Genomic DNA, 20352 nt, shown 5'->3' with positions numbered 1-20352 from the left:
CTCAACCACCGCGCCGCTCCCCTGCTCCACCCGCGCCGCTGCCGCTCCACTGCACCGCCGCTGCTCCGCTCCCTTGGAGGCCTAGAGTGACAGTGTGAGGACGAGCAGTGCAGAGGAGATGAGGATGGGACGATGGGTGAAGTCCCAAATTTATGGTATGCACATCCAAACAAGAATTGGCATTTGCCTCTAGTTCAATTCTATCTATTAATTCCATCCACATCCAAACAATCGTTTTGGCATTTGTGTCCATTTCAATGCCTAGACTGATTTGGCATTGGATCCAATTCAATGCCAAGCTCTCCAATACTAACATCCAAACGGAGCCTTAGAGACAAATGTAGTGGCTGGCTGCCAGGCATGTCTGATGTTCCTTGTTTCTGTCTGTAATGTTAGATGAGAAGAAAGCTTTGAGTCCTGGTTATGTTTACAGGAGCACAATTCAAGATGACATGCATCTAGCTAGCAGGCCATCCCTAAGAAAAAGGCCGCCGGCCGGGCATGGGCAGGGGTACCATACCTTTCCCCAAAATAAAAAATTGAATCTGTATCATTAGAAGATTCCTTTACACACTTAGGTCCAAGCGTTCCCATGCATTTACCAAAATTGCGCTGCCCTAAACTATATTTGAGCATAACCGGCCGCCCCGCACCTAGCAATAATGATGATCGTGCGCTCTGCCTAGCTAGCTTAATAATGAGCTCTTACAAAGTCGCCGGCCGGTCGGCGCAATCAGGCAGGCTCTCCTCACTCGATCAGTGTAGTCATGTTGCTACCAAGTCCAGAATACAGTACACAACGCACAATCACGCTACAGTAGACAGTAGTCCTCCAGGTGTGAAATGTGCGTGTTGGGCAAGGGCAAGTCCAAGCAACCTTGATTGTCGGATCGATTGCTGCCTGCCTGCCTGCCTGCTTTTCAACTCAAAGTCCAACGGAGTAGGTGAAGCTAGCCATGCATGATACATCAATGCATGATGATGTAATCCAATCATATGTTTTTTTATTATTTGATGCTTGCATGGACTGCTTCAATTCCATCATCGGTTTCTGCTATAAATACTACCGGTGTCTCTTCGAGCTAGGCAGGCAGCAGGTAGCACTAATAGCTCTATCTGCAGCCTCCACTGCATGCATACAGCACCTTTGAATCTTGCTGCAAGCCAGCAGCACTAATAGCAAGTACATCAGAGAATTAACAGGAATATATAGGAATCCCATCCATTCATCTATCATGCCTACTCGTGCTCGTGCATCAGCAACAAGGTGGAGCGGCAGCATTATTGCTGCCCTCCTACTCCTCGCGCTGATGGCCGGCACCTCGTCGGCGCAGCTGTCCACGGGCTTCTACTCCAGCTCCTGCCCCGGCTTGTACGACGCCGTCAAGTCGGTGGTGCAGTCGGCCATCGCCCGGGAGAAGCGCCTGGGCGCCTCCATCCTGCGCCTCTTCTTCCACGACTGCTTCGTCCAGGGCTGCGACGCCTCGCTGCTGCTGGACGACACGCCCAGCTTCCAGGGCGAGAAGATGGCCAACCCCAACAATCAATCCGTGAGAGGGTTCGAGGTCATCGACGCCATCAAGACCGCCGTCGAGAAGGTCTGCCCCGGCGTCGTCTCCTGTGCCGACATCCTCGCCATCGCTGCAAGGGACAGCGTCGTTATCGTAAGTCCCGAGACACTTACTGATGATGATAGGAAATGAAACTGTAACGACGATTGATAATATCTGCATGTATGTACACTTAATTGTGCAGCTGGGTGGGCCCAACTGGGACGTGAAGGTCGGGCGGAGGGACTCCCGGACGGCGAGCCTCAGCGGCGCCAACAACAACATCCCGCCGCCGACGTCGGGTCTCGCCAACCTCACCTCCCTCTTCGCCGCGCAGGGACTCTCCCAAAAGGACATGGTCGCCCTCTCTGGTGCGTACTATCTCAATCATCAATGACTAATCACCATGTTCTCCAAACAAACTATCCTTGTTTGTCAACAACACCAAGTCATTATAATATGATTATGTATATATATACTACTGGAGGGTACCATGACCAACGGATCTGATAGCTACGTTTTGACTTGGGAGACTAACCATTCTCTTGGACCATCACACATCATCAAGCAGCCGTGAAAGGATCTAATTAATTACTCTTTAGTTGACTGATGGAAGACCTAATTTTGTCGGTTATTAGTAATTCCACCTAACACTAGACACATGAACAAAACCGTTATCCATGGAATGACACAAAGTTGAATAAAAGCGACCCACCATAGGAAAAAGGTTGTTCTTTCCAAATTAACCTTTAGATTTTTAAAACCTAACGCTAATTGAAACAACCCTTTTTTTCGTGACATGTCAATGGATAAAAGATTAATCTTCCACAATATAACTTGAACATAAAAAAAATACTAAAGCAAACCCAAACTTCATAGTACACATTAGTTACGTATCTAGAATTAATGATCGATCATATATTTTAATCTTTCGTTCTTACTTTTGGGAAGAAGATTATTCTTTCATAAACAATTTAATTTGTTCAAATTAAAGTGGCAAATCATATATTAATTTTTTCCACCTTTCTTATTTTAGATCATGTTTCACAATATTAATCTAAATCCTAGTAATATAAATTATTGAATTATATATGTTGCTTAATTTGCCTCTTTTGTCCAGGCGCTCACACCATAGGCCTAGCTCGTTGCACCAACTTCAGAGCCCACGTGTACAACGACACCAACATTGATGGTGCCTTTGCAAGAACAAGGCAGTCAGCTTGTCCTAGGCCCTCAGGTTCAGGGGACAACAATCTGGCGCCCCTGGACCTTCAGGCCCCAACCGTCTTTGAGAACAGCTACTACAAGAACCTTGTTTGCAAGAAGGGGCTGCTGCACTCTGACCAGGAGCTCTTCAATGGTGGAGCCACCGATGCACTAGTCCAATCATACGTTAGCAGCCAGAGCGCATTCTTCGCTGATTTCGTGACAGGAATGATCAATATGGGTGACATTACACCATTGACAGGCTCCAACGGCGAGATCAGGAAGAACTGCAGAAGGATTAATTAAGACCAGGTTGAGCAAACTATCTTTTGAGGCTTGGAGTTACTATATCTTGCAAGTTTGTAACTTTTCTGTTCTATTTGCAATTTGTTATTGTGAAATCAACTTGTTGTACCGTGCAATTATTCAAATATTTCTTTGCTTATAAATTATTAGCCTATCTTGCATTCTCTACGACTCTGATTCATTTTGCACATATATGGCCTATCCTATGGGCCGGCCCAATCCACCAAATCAAAGGTCCTTTCATAAAAAGCTACCATAGGCCACATAAATGGCTTACACTAGGCATGACCAAACGTGGACTTCAGTGATAGTTGAAGGACCACCGACGGACTTTTTCGTTCAGAAAAACAGCCGAAAGTCTCTTTTTTTTCCGGCCGCATGGGCCAAGAAAACCTGGGCTGGTAGGCCCGTGAGGGGGGGGCGCTATAGAACCTCCGGGCCAGCCTACCTGGGCCTAGGCCGGGTCGGCCTTACAGGCGGCCCAGCAGACGAGCCCGCGCCGGTTAAAGCGGGCCCCCGCCGCCGCGTTGTAGTGCGCCGCAGCCGACGGTGCGCAGCCGACGCCGCCGTCCACGACGAGGACGGCCGCCGGCTACGGCAGCTGCCGCAGGCCCGTACGCCTCGGCGTCCGGGCTAAGGGCGGGGACGCGGTCAGCCGCCGCCATTGCGGAGGCGGCGGGATCTCCGAGGCCGAGGCGGCGACTTGGTCCGGCCGCGAGGAGGCTCGTCGCGACGGGGAAGACGCAGGCGGTGGGGTTCGGCGATTGCCGTCGACGTCGTGTGGCGGCTCCGGTGGCGCGGGGTCGACGGCGCTGTGACCAATCAATTCCACATCCTCCTCGGATTTGTACTGAGTGGAGCAGAGATTCCTACTAGGATTTGGATTGACTGATTCCTCTATTTCTCACAGTTGAAGGAGAGGTGAGGGGAACAGAGGCTGTTCGCAATTGCAGAGTTCTCCAATCCAGCTGCCGTCCGCACGGTATTTCACATCTACCCACGCCGCCACCCCTGCCTCTCGTCGCCGGCGTCCGCAACCGCAGGTCTCCCTATCTCTAGATTCATTGGCCTCGTTTGGTTTACGCTATTCTATTCCATTCTACGAGAGAATCTTATATGCATAAAGAAGTAAATGAAGTCAATTTGCAAAAATTTTTCAGTGATGGGTGTAACTTTTCGCGACGAATCTAATGATGGTAATTAATCGATAATTGGCTACAGTGATGCTACAGTAACAATCCTCTAATCGCGCGCGGTCGGAGGCCTCATTAGATTCTTCAGGTCACTAGCGCGGGGGTTCTGAAGTTGATTTTGTAAACTGGCTTTATTTGACATCATAATTAGCGGTCAAAATGTCACTATTTACTAGCACGCTACAGACCAGACATCACTTGGTTGGGTTACAGGGACCAGTCGCCTACCATTTATTGCCATTAGCAAGGAAGAAAAGGGCGGTTCTATTATCATACTTGCTCCGGTCACAAATAAAGGAGGCTTTGAGTAAAGTTTGGTCAAACTTTTAAAACTTTTGACCGTCGAACGTCGATAGCCATCGAGCAGGGTAGCCCGGACGTCCCCGCGATCAGTGAGCACGACGTCACGGAGGATGAGCTCAAGTTGGGCAAGCTCAGCCTGAGTGGCGGCAGTGAGGCGAGGGACGAGGTGGCGCCTGATGCCGTGCTCCACAGCCGCGCGAACAGAGACGCCCTGACACTTGCAGTGGGAGAAGAGGGCCGGGAACTTGTCGGCCATGACAGCGTTCCATTGCCAGCGGTCAGCCCAGAGATCGGCAGAGGCCCCGTCGCCGATGGTAATGCTGGAGATGAGCCGGAACGCCGGCAGAAGCTTGCGGAGGCCGTCCCAATGGCAACCCTCGACCTGGCCCTGCAGGGTGAGCAGGTTCACCCGGCCGTTTGCCCAGGAGGAAAAGCCGGGGTTGTGCAGGCGATGCAGAAGCTTGAGGAGCAGACATGCGTTGTGCACGCTGAGCTGACGCACGCCGAGGCCGCCCTCGTGCTTGGGATATCTACCATGCTCGGTTCTTGATATGTTCACATGTTTCACATATTTTTAACAGGAAGGTAATATTATTACGAACCTACCAGAAGTTTGTTTCATGCCTAATGGAGTTAGATTGATTTTTTTCGTATATTGTACTACATCCGTTCTAGAATAGAGCTATTTTTAGGTATTCTCCGAGTTAGGGAAATATAGCTATTTTTAGGTTTTCTCCAAGTCAAACCTAACGATGAAGTTATTGAATTTCGTGAACCAAACTGTTACCTTGTACTGTTTACCGGCACATTTTCGTCGCTCCAACTGATGAGGTTAAAGATTTCCATCGCCTCATTCGATGTAAATAGATTTCGTATTTCCAACTGATGAAAACCTGGTCCTCATTCGATGAAAATAGAATTTTGTATTTCCAACCGATGAAAACCTAGTGTTCGTACTCCTAGCAGAGGTATATTTTAGATTCAAATAATATTTTTGTGATTACTGTACGGTGATCTCCAGGTTACAAGGTTTATCTTAGATTCAAATCCATCAGGGGTTCCGTGACTTCCGTCGGAGAAGCAAGCGGCCTCACTGGGAGTGTCGGCTTGGGCTTGGGTGGCAATCGCAGAGCCTCATCAAGGTCGGCCTCCATGGAAGCCTCAGCTGAGCTGCCGCCTCGCTCCTCAGCTATCTCAAAGCTCAAGCAGCAGCAGCATTTTTTTTTTAAAAAAAAAGATGCAGCAGCAAACACTTAGTTACGGTTGCTTCTGTAAAAGAGTACTCAACGCCAAACCAAAAAAAAAAAGAAGCAATGTTTATATATATAACTGTATGGTCACCGCCCGTATACCCGATGTCACCAATAATGAATGAATCTATGAACCAGCTTCAAAACGGATGACAGTACGTCACACGACGTTGAGAACCTGCTGAAAAAGAACGAAAAAGGATTTGAGCTCCCAATGTATGAACATGCTGGTCCATGCCTTCATGGTCAAGCTGGACAGCAAAAAATTGAAAGTGCCGGTTCCAACTTTTGAAAGAGCTATACTTCAGGAAAGTTTATTAATGATATTCTTTGGGCTGTTTTCCGTGTATTTCATAAACTGAAATCCCCTCTGCAAGCCAATCATTAAGATGATCAAGGAGAGCGGGCAATGGCAGCTGAACTTTCTTGCATATCAGCATTTAGCTCACCTAGAAAAGTTGTTCACTCTAAAGATATAGATTCTCAATACGACAACTTAAAGAAGTACCCAAGCCCTGCACTGGTCAAAGAAAAAACAATATTATGATTGAAAAAAACAGATGAATTTTACATTTGGTATTGAGTAGAAACAGGGCAGCATCAGAAGGAGAAGGAACATACAGCACTTTTCCATTGAATAAACTAGTAGATGATGCAAAAGAATGAAAGAGGAAACATATGCACATTGTGTCTACCTGACCAAATCGGCATGAAATTTTCTTACTAATTTCAGGCCTCGCCACTTTTTCTTCCCACCAAATCAGTAGAAAGAGACGGAAGTAAAAGGAAACAGATAGATTACCATGAATGTATCTGGTGGCAGCCAAGATTACCACAACGGTCCTATTAGAATATTTGGTTAAAAAACTGTGTTTATAGTAACCAATAGGACTGATATCTAGCAAGATCGCCAAAAAAAATCACCAATACAGCATTAATCAACTGAGGAAAAAGTAGAGTCTGCGTTCAAGGTGTACTTATCCATTTTAGCATATTGTTCAAGGTGTACTTATCCATTTTAGCATATTGTCCAACTATAAAACAGGCTGCTCAAATATAGTATGAGAGAGATAATGCAGAACATACAATTAGACTTACCTCAACTCTCACGAGTCTATGCCTGTAAGTTCAGAGACGTTTTTTCTTGCTTCTAGACATTTTTGCTCTGCAAGCCTTCTAAATTGTTCCTCGCCCACTGAGATGTATCCATACTTTTTTGTCTGAGATTTAGCCATCATGTGATTCATCAGGTAATACTCTTCACATATAGAGCGGAGGAAACAGAAAAAATAAAGAAACCCATCAAAGAAGCTCTCAATCTCTGGGGCATCTTCGTTTATATACCACTTTCAACTTAACCACCTCTGCTGTCTGTATGTTTTCATCTGTCTTTTTAACAGTGAATGGACCATTAAAGCAAAAACCAGGAAGGCAGGAAACATACTCTATTGAACAATCGATGTAGAGAATAGCTGCCAAACACCTAATTTCACACTGAGATTTCTAGGTTGCTAAGGTGGCAACTTAGCTTTAGATAGAAACAATTTAATCATAAATATAGCGTTTTCGTAGACTACTACAAAAGGTGATCTAATTACAAATGCAACACCAAAGGAAACTAAAAAAAATGATCTGATATACTTGTATATTCAACTGTAAAATTGTTGTAGTCGCCAAAGACCAGCATGGCAGCACCATATTTTCTTGCTGGCTTTTAGCTTACTAAAGTGATTAACATGGCTGAGAAACAATTAGGCACATTACAAAAAAATAAAAGCATACCTTCACATCACAACCAGCCGTTGACGATGCCATGGTCAGCTTGCACGACTCCCTTTCACCCTTGGTAGGTTAGAATGACAGAGTTCTGTTCTTAGATAACAATACAGTTTCTGATCAGCTCGCCTTCACCCCTCATGCTTGAGTACCATAGGTAAGAACAGCTTACGTGCAGAAGTCCAATTACATCAGAAGCTCAATATCAGCCTTGAGAAATTGCAATAGCACTGCACAGTTGAACAATGGAGCCATCACGCCACGTAGGGCATTTTAAACATAACGCACAGCAGTGATTCCGTACAGCTGGCTGATGACTAACTGGAAAAGTGATGGATAGCATATACTTAAATTAGACATTCTACAGCTATACACAAACAAGAACATCACAGTGCATAAAAAATGAATACAAAACAAGGGTACAAAGTACAGGCAACCAGCTGATGCATCCTGCAGCTTGTACACGCACATCACATGCAAAGTCAGACAGCACCAGAACATGATACAGCAAAAGCTATTACATGACAACAGCAAGTTAAACAGAGTTCAACACAAAAAACTTGCAACTCTACAAGACAGATATTAGAATAACAATCAGTTCACAATCTCAGCCTACAATACGCCTACAGTTACTACACTCACGATAGATGGACAGATTCATGGTTCGACAAGGAATAAGTGACCACATCGAACCTATGACCCTTCAGCCTTGACCAGTGCAGAACTTGGTGCATCCTTGGCAGCTGCTGAGTACTGGAGCCAGTCTTTTGCACAGAAAAGTGCCTCCACAATCTCAGGACGAAGAGAGCTTCTATAGTCATCGAGCATGCGATTTCCTGTTCCAGCAGTGAATATGGAGTTGCCACTGCTTACCATGGACATTGGAATAGCCAAGATATCACGGGCCATTTTAGAGAGGGTTGGAAACTTGACTGTGTTAAGCTTCCACCAGTTCAGAATATCAAACTTCTGCATACGTGGAGTGAGTGATTCATCCAGGTATTGTTCCAGTTCAGATTTTGAGGGCTGGCTACTCTGGATCTCGGAAAGGTACATATCAAAGTCTAGAAGCCCATCACCAGTGGCAGCAGGAGCTCCTTGACTGTTATTCGCATTGGCTGTGACATTATTAGCTTCGCCGTGCTCGGCATAGGCTGGGGTCAGTGGAAGTGGCTGAGCAACATACTCCTTATAAAGCTCATGCATAGCATCATTGACCACCTTAACATACTTCGCAGCCTCAGCCCCATAAATCTTGGAGTAACTGAACTCAACAAGCTTCATCTTGAAACGTGGATCCATGACAACAGCAATGGCTAGCACGAGGCTGCAATCTTTCCAGTACTTGTCAAACCTCTCATGCATATCTTTGGCAACGCTACTGAAAATGGGATCTTCATGTCCTGTGCCATTTGATAGTTCTAGCTGAAGTTTCCAGGCTTCATGGAAGAAAAGATTTGAAGTTGGGTTTGTTGATGCCATGATACTATGAGCTGAGTCATATAGCAGTCTCAGGTAAGAACAGGCAGCCTCAACTTTCTTCCAATCCTTTCCTGAAGGAGCTTCATTGTAGTTATCATCACAGGTCTCAAGTGTAGTGAAAGCCTGCTTATAATCCAAGGCGGCCAGTAACATCAGATAAGTGGTGTTCCACTGGGTTGTGACATCTAGACAGAGGGTCTTCGTACTGGGAATCTCCAGCTGCAGAGCAATCTCAGCAAACTTCTCTTCACGGGCAGAAGAAGCTTTTATGAACTTTATGCTTTCACGGATATTGTAGATGACACCGTGAATTGAAGCAATGACGTCTTGGGCGACAGCATTAAGGATATGGGCGTAGCACCTCACAACAAACAGCTGTCCCTTAAGCATGAGATTGTTCTTGTTGGAGAGATAATCCCTCAGATTTGCACTGTAGATGTCATGTGAGGAACATTCATTATCCAATGTGATGGTGAATAGTTTGTCCTTCATATTCCAGTCAGAAAGGGTCATGCTAATTGCTTTACTAAGTGCATTCTCTGAGTGAGGAGAAGACACCATCATGAAGCTAAGCATTCTTCGGTGTACTTTCCACTCTGAGTCAATAAACTGCCCTGCAAGTGAAACATAGCCAAGAGTCTGACTCGTTGTCCACAATCCTATGGTGAGGCTGATCCTTCCAGGCATAGTGTTGAATGCTTGATGCAGGTTCTCTTTTTCTTTCTGATAAACAGCATACACCTCTCCCTCCATCGTATCAACATCCACAATCTTGAAACGTGGCTGCAGGCTCTCAATAAGAGTTCTGAATGCCGGCTGTTGAACAATGTGAAGCGGGTAGTCATGCTGAATGATCATCTTCGCCAGGTATGAGCAACTGCGGTCTTGATCAAAAGCAGCATTTGCATAACCAGTATATCTGTATCGTCTCTTAGTTCGCCGCTCCACAGTTCCCTCACCATCATTGTCAGTACCTCCTGCTGAAGGCAGTGCCAGCCTCTGCTCTTGATTATTTATCTTAGGACAAGAACCCAAGGTGATGTGCCTCTTGAGATGGCTAGTCCCAGCAATCTTTGGGCCAGAGCTGTAAGCAAAGGTTTGCTTACAGAGATTGCAGCATGCCCGTGTGGCGCCTCCAGCGACTTCTTCAATAGTGAAGTGCTCCCATACCGAGGACCTTTTTCTCCTCCGTCTGGTTCCGGTCCGAGGGGTCGTTTCCTCAGCAACGACCAACTCATTTCCTTGGATGAAATCATCACCATGAACCAACTCATCACCTTGATTGATTTCTTCTCCTTGTATCAACTCATCAGCTTGAGCCATATCTTCAGCTTGGACCAATTCATCTGCTTGGACTGCCTCATCATTGGGAGCAACGTCATTTTCTTGGGCCACTTGAGTGTTGTTGGCGGTTTCCTCAGCCATGCTTATAGGCTAGCAGCTGAACCCGTAAAATCTGTCGGATATATAGCATGGTAAAATCAGGACATCGTCAAAACGCCAAAATGGTAGCTAAATAAACTTCAGTACATTCATATTAGTGAAACAGATCAATATACTCAAACATGACAAATAGATCATAATTTCACGATACAAAGATCTAGTCAAATGCAAGCAATATTTTACACATGAATATAGCATGTATCAGTGCACAGCCTCGTAGAGATCCAACAGAATCTAGCGAGCAGTTCTACGAACTCAAAAGCAGAAAGAAATTGTACCATGACAGAGAGATGATCCGGAGCAAGAGAGGAAGGGAACGCATCTGAGTTTTGGAGCAGAGGGAAGAGCTTACAGGATATATGGTAGGTGGTGGTTGAGATCTGGAGTCCGGACTAGCTAGGCCGAGCTGCGAGAACGTGTGTTAGATCTTGTTTGTTGTCGATGGAACCCAAGAATGCCTGTCATCAATTCAAAATGAACAGAATAAATAAAATCATTTGAGGTATAATTTCATCACATCAGATCACTTGATAGTTTCAAGTATGAGCACCCTAGGCCAGGTACAAAATTCACAAAATTACTGTATCCATGGTATCATTAACTCCAGCTGCTCTACTTAAAACTTATGGATAGCTCGACAGAAATTCAGCTTCGAGCGCCATAAAGTGTAGTAATACTTGCTCTCTACCTCGACATCTGAGCTAAGACAACAGCCGTATATACTACAGGTAAGGTTACACTTCACCTCAACAACGAAGTCAGACTGGCACTGTAATTACGCACAGGCGGCAACCCAGTCCCAGGTCGCCAATCTAAGGCCCCGTTTAGTTTCCAAATTTTTTTCTACAGTACCCGTCACATCGAATTTTTAGACACATGTATGAAGTATTAAATATAGTTAAAAGAAATAACTAATTACACAGTCTGACTGATTCCCACGAGATGAATCTAACGACATTAATTAATCCATGATTGGACATTAATTATCAAATAATAACAAAACGTGCTACAGTACCCAAACCCAAACTTTTTCACCAAATAAACACACCCTACTATGAATCACCGATACTTCACTAACCCAGCCGTACCCGTATCCGATCCGATACTTGCGTATCGGATACTTCGATACTCTCTCTATACTACCACTATGTCGTTTTTTAAACTCACGTATCGCCGTACCCGTATCGCGTATCGATGATACATAGACACCCTAAGCCTGAGGAAATCCCCCTTGCGCAACGAAAAGGCTACCGGATCCCCCGTGTCCCCCAGATTCCCCCGAACGAAAAAGAGGAAGTAATTGGAGCACTCAAAAGGCCAGAGGGAAAAAAAAAGCCTCCGCGAAAATTCGCGCCAGATCTAGACTCATTTCCCCGGAACCCGCTTAGTGAAGCCCTTGCGCCCCTGCAGATCCGACGAACCGCGCGCGCCAACACGCACTAGCTCGAACCGGAAGCACCAGATTTGGGCCGGATTTGGAAGAAGGGGGTATGAGAGCGGGAGGAGGTGAAAGGGGGATTTGGGAGTTTGGGGGGGGCTTACGTACGCGGAGGAGCATTTTTTTTTGTTTGAGAAAACCGGGTTGTATTTCACATATAATTCTGACAGTTTACATCCCAAATCTTACAAAGACAGCTTTGAAAGAAAGAAAAAGTACATCTAGGTCCTTGCAAGACACTCCCGGTCGTCCTCGTCGCCAGCAGCCGGAACAGTCGCCTTGAAGCCGACCACCCTCCCGACGAAAGAACGTCAAAGGTTTTCAGTGGCACCAAGAGTAGCACATCAGGAATTCCAATATGCCTTGTAGTCGCTGAACGTCCAGGCCGTGCAAGATGGCCAGTGGCCATCGCCTCGCCGGAGAACAAGGTATCTGGCGCCTCAGCCAGCAACAACCCCAGCCCACCGGACGACGATAGACCCCGAAGGGGAAGCAAACCACCAGAAGCGGTGGGAACTGAACACCAACCCGATTTCAGAAGTTGGTGGAAGGAGACACCGGTCAACATATTAGCATTGTCGCCGGTATGATTACCAAGCCACCTCCGATCAGCAGCCACCATATCGTTGGTAGCTAAATTGAGGCTGCCGATGACAACGTGGGCAATGAAGGCACGAGAAGGCACATAGAAGGCTAAGACAAGGATGCAAAAGATGACTTCCCCATTGAAAACACCATCAATGTCAAAACCTCCACAGAAAACGCCTTCAGTAAGCACCACGCCCCCATCTGCCTCCGCCAAGATCAAACCACCAACAACGACGGCATTAGAGGAGCTCGGGAAGAAACTTCCAGGCCGTTCGGAGATGCCATCATCGCCGAAAAACAACCGGAAGACCAAAATCTTCATCTCATCGTCATTGCAGGACACACCAGCACGGACAGCAGATGAAGCAAACTCCCCAAGCAGAAAAGGCAGCCTGGGAATCCTTATTTTCTCACTAAAACTACGCACTAAACATAGATATGAGTACCTACAATAGGTATGTACAGTTCCCTCACCGAGATTCACATCGCAAAGCTCACCCACAGGCACCGGATCCGCGCACCGCCGCCAGGCTTGCTCCGCAGGAGGCCGCGGGAGTGCCGCGCCACACTGCCGAGCATGCCCCGCGGGGCCGCCCGCCACCGACGGGCTCGCTCTACGCGTGCCTCGGTGAGGGAGAGGAAGATCGCCTGGAGATCGCCTTTCGGACTGTGTCAGGTCGAGAAAGGTACGTACGCGGAGGAGCAGAGAGGCGCGAGGCGATCCACCAGACCGGAGGCTTTTGGCGGACCCGCGGGCGGTGCAACAGGATTAAGGCTCGGCCCAAGAAGCACGAAGGCCGACCGCGCAAACCCTAGCTAGATCGTTGGTTGGTTTGGCCGTTTGGGGAAGACGGGGAGAGGAGAGACGGTGAGAGGAGTGGCTGAGACCGTGAGAGAGAGATTAACCGAAGGAGGCTGACTGCGGGATCAAATGGGCCCGCGGCCCGCGGCCCACGGTGATGGGCTCAGCTGGCGCGCGCGTGACGCTGGTGGCGGGCCAGGTGGGGGCCTCCCCGAGCTCGAAGGCCGCCAGCCGGAATTTTTCTTTTTTTCTTTTTTTATTTTACAAATTTTTAAAAATATACTTTCAATTCAAAAAATTGCAAATCCGTTGCTGATGAAATGGGTACAACCGGATGAACTGGTGGTACATGTTAGAGATGCAACGGATCGGGTAAAGTGCAGGTAGGACAAATACCCGTCCCCTACAATAACCGAAATTATAAGACATACTCGTACCCACGAAGTCTAGCACCGAATACGGGTCGGGTTTCGGGTACCCATCGGGTATTTTAATGATAGCATAAATAACTTATCATTTGGTTGTATTGACTAGCATATTTTGAATTTATCATCCATATAAGCGAACGCAAAGCATTAACAAAATAGAGAACTAAACGGATCACCATTTTTCTTATTTCAGCATCTATTTTGTAGTTGTATGTAAGGGTATGCGTTCAATTCTAGTTATGTATTTCATCTAAAAAATATAACAATGATCATAAGCTTCACTACAAATAATAAACACAATGTCAATGTCATTTCCACATCTATTAGTTCACACAATCTCACTATCTGTCTATTTTGTTCATACAATCACAAGAAACTGGCACATAAAGTTTGTGAATGATATGAGTTCACTAGATTAACTTTTGTATTTCGGGTACCCATTGGGTACCGGCGGGTAAAATTTTTTACCCGCGCTCTACCCCGCGTGAAATTCTATACACATACTCATACCCGCAGGTAAAATTTTATACCCATACCCTCACCCATCGGGTCGGGTATCCGCGGATACCCACACCCGCGAGTAAAATTGCCATCCCTAGTAGGTGCACAGTAGCAACTTTATCACCGATTCATCCAGCGGAATTTTCTTGACCTAGAGATAAAGACGGACAAGAATGGAAAAAAACTTTCAATCATTTCCGTCTCCATATATTATTATGGGAAAGCGGAGCGGAAGCGGAATAACTGGAAATGGGAGAGAAAATGAGATATATCGGTTACGGAAATGGGTGGAAACCAAAAAAATTACCGAAAGGTATTATTGTTTAATTTCCATTCACCTTGTATGAATATAACACTACAAACTTTTTTACACAGCTATTTTTTTCAAAAAAGAAACATAATTAAGGCTTCATGTATTCTATGCTTAAAGGTGAAGTGCATCGATTGATGTTGTGGAATAAGAGAGAATGTATGGTGTGTCTAATAAATCTTTTCCGGATTTTATAAACACTGGATCAATATGGGATTATCCTGGATTAAACAACAAATACGGACGGGATACATCGCTTCTCCCATTCCATTCCATTTTCATATTTATCCATAAATAGTAAATATGGAAACAGACGGGATAAATATAGAAATACTGGTGGGACGGGGTAGAATTTCCCCCCTCCGTTTTTATCCTTATTCTGGCCTAGACAGCTCATTTTAAAAGAATCATAACTAATTATATGAACTCGGATGGATATAAACTTCATATGAAAGCTGTAGATCTCGATGAGCTCTACAATTTTGTAGTTCAAGCATTTTTCCTTTCGGAGCCATCTTGGGGCCCAAATAATCAACACAAATTTCATATTTAAATTTAATTTTTAGTCTGAACACTAGGCAACACAAATTCAAGAAATAATAATTAATATATATGAACTAGTATAGAGATAAACTTAGACCCTGTTAAGTTCCCAAAATTTTTGCAGTGTCCGTCACATCGAATCCTCAGACACGTGCATGGAGCATTAAATGCAGTTGAAAAATAACTAATTACACAGTCTAATTGATTAGCACGAGCTGAATCTTTTAAGCCTAATTAGTCAATAATTGAACATTATTTGTCAAATAACAACGAAAGTGCTACAGTACCAAAATCTAAAATTTTCATCAACTAAACACACCCTTATTTGAAAATTGTAGAACTCAACGAGTTCAAGTTGTAGTTCAAATGTTTTTTTATTGGAGCTATCTTGGTGCTCAAATAGTTGACACAAGCTTCAGATCTAAAACTAAATATTAAATTTAAATATTTTTTATTAGAATTAAAAATTTGAACTACAAAGTTGTATATGTCGTCGATATCTATGGTTTTCATATAAAATTTATCTCCATAAGAGAGATTAATAAGAGGAGGCTGCTTACGTGATTGAATGGGCCCGCGGCCCACGGCGATGGGCTCAGCTGGCGCGAGCGTGTGATGCTGGCGGCGGGCTAGGTGGGGCCTACCTGCGCTGGAACGCCGCCGCCCGCCGGCTGGGCTCGGCTAGGTGCTCTTTTTGCTTTTGCGCGGCTTGTCTTTTTGGGTGGCGGCCGCTCGCGGCCCGCAGGCCCACAGCAACTTGTGCCGCCGATTCACAGAGCCCAGGAGCTGACGCTCGTTATTTTCTCCGTCAAGTGAGGCTCAAACTGAACGGAGACTATCGATGTCGTCACACAGCGCAGCAGCAGCAGCGTCTTTGGGTTGGGCAATTGGGCCTTGCCCTTCGGGCCGGCCGCCGCAGCGCGACGGCCGGAGTTGAATTGTTTTTCCGGGAAAAGTTGCTGCTCATTTTTTATTCAAGAGACAATGGATCAGCACGATACCGATCCACCCGTGTGTACAGAACTAGGATGGGATCAATCCAAATACATGAGTGATCAGGATCCCAATGTCTTATTTTTTTAAAAAAAGAATCTGGATTGTAAACCAAGACCAGATGAGCGTGTTATAAAACGCGCCGTTAGCGGTTGGACTCTCTCCCACTCATAGATGACGTGTCACACGACAAGAATAAAATACTATTATTTTATTTTCTAAAGGTCATTTTGATCCTTAACTTTGCTCCAAGGATCAAATTGGTCCCTCAACTTTCAAAAAAATCAATTTGGTCCCTCAACTTTTATTTTTATGCCAAATTTATCCCTATATTAATGTGATGCTCCATAATACCATGAGATAGATGTGAAGAGTCATTTTTACCCTTAGCTTCTTCTTATACACAATTTCCATTATTGTATAGTTGTAATTATTCAATAATAGGTCACAATATATCTATTATTCTGTCAGCTGATTTGATGTCTCTCGTAATTGTTGAAATGCCCTTTTGTGTTTCATTTAGTCTAGATCACATAAGAATATCATGCAAATGTTTGATTAACTTGTTGCACCATAGCTAAACATAACAATTGTGAAGGAGAGGAAATAGTCAAGGGTAACGAGTCTCATGGTATTATGGAGGATTACATCAGTATAGGAACAAATTTGACATAAAAATAAAAGTTGAGGGATCAAATTGATCTTTTTGAAAATAGAGGGATCAAATTGACCCTTGGAGCAAAGTGGAAGGACCAAATTACCTATTTGCCTTTTCTAAACGTTGATGATTTATAAGGAAGTCTTCTCCGTCATATATATATACTCTGAACTAAGTCTACAGGTTCAGCAAAAACTCATCATAACTGGAGCAGGACTTTCCTTCTAAACTCTAAGTTCGATTATTTTACAACAATACGAACACAGATTACAAAATACTCCTATGGTGCAAAAAGAAGCCTAGAAGGTACAAAGTGTATGGAAAAAAGATCTCAGTAACACGATCAAAGGTGAAACCCCCAACCCCGGAGCACGATCAAAGGAGTAGAGCTACTCAGTAACACGGTTTAAGTCCACAATGGCTTGAGCAAGAGCAAATTTGCTCTTGCCTCGTTTCCCACGCCCTCTCTGTCTACAGTGCCAAACAGTGCATCTACAGTGTCAAACAGTAGATTTACTCCTCCATTTCCTCCTCTCGCTGTGGATGGTCTTAGGACCCTAAATCATCAGAGCCTCCCCTCTCGGATCCCCTAGCCGATAAGGGACGCACGCAACTCACCACGGCCAGTCGCGGTGGCAGCGCCGGCGGTGGCGCACTGCTGCCCTCGTGCCCACCACCACGCCACGCAACCACAAGTCCACAATCGCATGCCCACGCCATACCTAGAGTTGCTAATGGACTGCGACTTTAATGATCTCTTCACAATCCAACTTATTTCTTATAACTCAAAATCTTACTATTCAGGGGAGGGCCCAGGATTTTAAGTTTGGGTATTCAAAATTTTTAAAGGGTGAAAAAAAATTTGACAGCCTAAAGAAACACAAAGATATAGTCATATAGATGTACTCAATGATCAACATAGCAAATGACAATATCTCAAATATATAGAGGGTACAATCATAAAGGAAAACATAAAAAGAAATGGATGAAGAAGCTTACAAATTTTATGTTTATATGCACTACATCAATGTAGAAAGCACCAGCACAACTGAAAAATTCAAATCAATAGGCAGTGCAGGCATTCCCTCATGCAGCATTGCAAGCTTAACTTCTGCAATTCCTGATGTTGCTAAATTGTGCAATTCACTAGGGTTCAATGCACAGATATCATAAGCAAGGAATCCAAATTTTGTACAGTTTTAGTTAAGATAAAGGAGACAAAAAGTTAAACATCAGGCTTCTTATTTTGCATAGCAGGGATAGTGTGAGCCATTGATCGTGGAAACAAACAACAATGACAAATTCCTTCCAGAGGGTATCGGACGTAATGATGTCCTTTCAGAGGCGATGCAGATGAGATGAGCAAACAGAATTTGAGAAATTTACCTTACAACTGTCCAAGTTTGACTAAAGAACAGGTGATGTCGATGAGATGAGCAGAGATTGGAGGCTGGCGCCTAGCGGATACATGCGCCGCCCGCAGCACAAGCTATGAGCGCGAGCTGCCTTCTGGCTGCCGCCGTGCCGCGCCGCCGCTGAGAGCGGGTGCCTGCGGCCGCAAGCCGCTGCTCGCCTGGGCGCCTGGCGCCAGCCCTCCGCCCCTCCCCGGCTCGCTGCCTCGCTCCTCCTCCAAGCTCCAACCTCCGCGCGGTGCGTGCGACGTCGCAGATCGCCGGCTCGCCGCCCGCCGCCGCCGCTTTGCCTGCAGTCCACCGCTCCGCCGCCGCCGCCGGCCTAGGGAAGTAGGGGTTTTTTTTTTACGGCCTAGGGAAGTAGGGTTGGAGAGGCTATTTTTCGAGTGAGGGAGACAGAGGGGGGCTCGTGCAAGGGCCGGCAGGAGATGACTGGCTATTGGGCCGATTATTGCTTATTGGGCTGTTTGACCTTGCTTATTGGGCTGTTTGACCCAATTCGAGGAAGGAGGTGAGCTGCACGTTGAATATCCTGATTTTTTCAATTGTTTCAATATACATACACCTATATACTATATATACTTATTATTTTTGCAAAAATAATGGGTATTCAATGAATACCCTTGAATACCAAGTGGGCCCGCCCCTGCTACTATTACTAATTGGATACTCCTTTAGAGTGTCCACATGAAGCCACCTAAGATCCTAGGTGGACACTTTAAAAAAAATAAAGAAATTTTATAAATTCTTTTAAAAATCAGAAACATCCGGCCATCAATCTAACAATTCTAATTATAATAACCATCGGAGTTATTATCTTTCCTAATAAATTAACCACTTCTGCCATTATGAAAATAGACTAAAATAACCCCCTAAATATGTATCTAAATTACCCACCTCTGCCATTATAAAAAAATCTAAAGTAACCCCCTAATCTTTGTGTAAATTACCCACATATACCATTATAAAAATAATACAAATACCCTCACTAAATTTGCATATAAATGATCCAACTATATCATTATTGTTACAAGTTAAATTATTTCTAAATCTAAATTATATAATTATAATAAAATACTAAAGTGCACCGATATAAAGTTTAAATTACTGTTTATATCGTTACTAATATATTATTTATATAAAAACACTACCCACGATATATGTCATCATACATTGGTTATGATGAAAGAGATAAGAATACCAAAATAGTTCAACTAAATATATATCGAATACATATGGAGGTGTGATGCAAAATGAAATTTATTGTAAATAGATAATGATAAATATATATTTTGGAGTATATGTTAGAATATTTAATAGATGAAAAACAGCATAAGATAGATAATTATAATTATAAACTTTAGTTTATATTAATTCTAATTAGCCCATGCGGGAGCACGGTAGAACCTGATTTTAGAATTATCTAAATTAAATTTCAAGATTCTTTTGCCACCACTAGCCATACCTCACGGCTCCGCTAAGTCCAGTCCGCAGGGGTTCGGAATGCACATCGGCAGCGCCAACTCGTGGGGCGATGACGACGCACGAGCTGCCACGCTCAGCCGCGGGTCGAGGCACAGGAGCAGCTGCAGAAGCAGAACGCAGATGGCCACGCCCACCACCGTTGGCACGGCGGACGCCATGGCACGGTTAGAGGTTAGAGCTAGCGGTGGCTACAAGAGAACCTGAAGAAGAATAAAATTCAGACCCATATAAGATTCCCCCCTAAATTTTTGAAGGGGCAGGCCAGGGACAGCTACCAATACTGGAGCCCGAATCATATATAAATTTACTTAGGTGGGGTTAGGATATTATTTTGTGAGCTCTTACATTAACAACTGCTACGCCAGACTCAGACTGGAATTCACAATGCAACTTTTAAAATAAAAGTAAAGATAAAAGGAAAGAGGACATGGAAGTACACACAATCATCCTATTTTGCGACTGTAGCCTATGGAGCTGAAATATCTCAGCAATAGATGAGTTTCTGGTAGCCTTCTCTTAACAATTTCACTACAGCAATAGGAAATAGCCAAACCTGAAACTGAGCCCAAAATGCACTTTACACATGCTCATTGCTGGAAGAAATTAATAAAACTGAAGTTTGTTGACACATACCAAGTTGATACTTTTTGCTACCAAAAGCACATAGACTGGTAGACATAACATA

The 20352-nt window shown here is 44.6% G+C and overlaps 2 protein-coding genes and 1 long non-coding RNA gene across 10 annotated transcripts; 2 read left to right on the top strand and 1 right to left on the bottom strand.

Moving 5' to 3' along the window:
• Positions 1–969: 969 nt before the first annotated feature.
• LOC120676514 (peroxidase 4-like) lies at positions 970–3223 on the top strand. The gene is made up of 3 exons (XM_039957840.1): positions 970–1664; positions 1756–1921; positions 2671–3223. Exons 1-3 carry the CDS (start codon positions 1236–1238, stop codon positions 3060–3062), a joined length of 987 nt encoding a protein of 328 aa, XP_039813774.1. The 5' UTR covers positions 970–1235; the 3' UTR covers positions 3063–3223.
• Positions 3224–3586: 363 nt separating this feature from the next.
• LOC120676580 lies at positions 3587–5882 on the top strand. Of its 2 annotated transcripts, none has more exons than XR_005675897.1 (2): positions 3587–4105; positions 5580–5882. It is a non-coding gene; the product is annotated as an uncharacterized LOC120676580 (long non-coding RNA). The 2 variants fall into 2 exon arrangements; XR_005675896.1 differs by having other exon boundaries at positions 3587–5143.
• Positions 5883–7954: 2072 nt separating this feature from the next.
• LOC120676465 (zinc finger BED domain-containing protein RICESLEEPER 2-like) lies at positions 7955–18570 on the bottom strand. 7 transcript variants are annotated; one of them, XM_039957753.1, is made up of 3 exons: positions 18157–18570; positions 10788–10967; positions 7955–10522 (listed from the first exon to the last, which is right to left on the bottom strand). In XM_039957753.1, the coding sequence occupies exon 3, from the start codon at positions 10489–10491 to the stop codon at positions 8278–8280; it is 2214 nt and encodes a 737-aa protein (XP_039813687.1). In that variant the 5' UTR covers positions 10492–10522; positions 10788–10967; positions 18157–18570; the 3' UTR covers positions 7955–8277. The 7 variants fall into 7 exon arrangements, with proteins under 7 accessions (XP_039813687.1, XP_039813683.1, XP_039813684.1 ...); XM_039957749.1 differs by having other exon boundaries at positions 10862–10967; XM_039957750.1 differs by lacking the exon at positions 18157–18570 and adding an exon at positions 13230–13416 and having other exon boundaries at positions 10862–10967.
• Between the last annotated feature and the right edge of the window lie 1782 nt (positions 18571–20352).

This window comes from Panicum virgatum, chromosome 5N (assembly GCF_016808335.1).
Source record: "Panicum virgatum strain AP13 chromosome 5N, P.virgatum_v5, whole genome shotgun sequence".
NCBI classification, from domain to species: domain Eukaryota; kingdom Viridiplantae; phylum Streptophyta; class Magnoliopsida; order Poales; family Poaceae; genus Panicum; species Panicum virgatum.
The sequence above is the reverse complement of the archived record's forward strand: the minus strand, read 5'-3'. Positions and strand labels throughout refer to the sequence as shown.

Coding starts and splice junctions, on each gene's coding strand:
- LOC120676514 (XM_039957840.1), top strand. CDS start 1,236: ATGCCTACTCGTGCTCGTGCATCAGCAACAAGGTGGAGCGGCAGCATT. Junction 1,665..1,755: donor CAAGGGACAGCGTCGTTATC/GTAAGTCCCGAG, acceptor TTAATTGTGCAG/CTGGGTGGGCCCAACTGGGA. Junction 1,922..2,670: donor GGACATGGTCGCCCTCTCTG/GTGCGTACTATC, acceptor TCTTTTGTCCAG/GCGCTCACACCATAGGCCTA.
- LOC120676465 (XM_039957753.1), bottom strand. CDS start 10,491: ATGGCTGAGGAAACCGCCAACAACACTCAAGTGGCCCAAGAAAATGAC.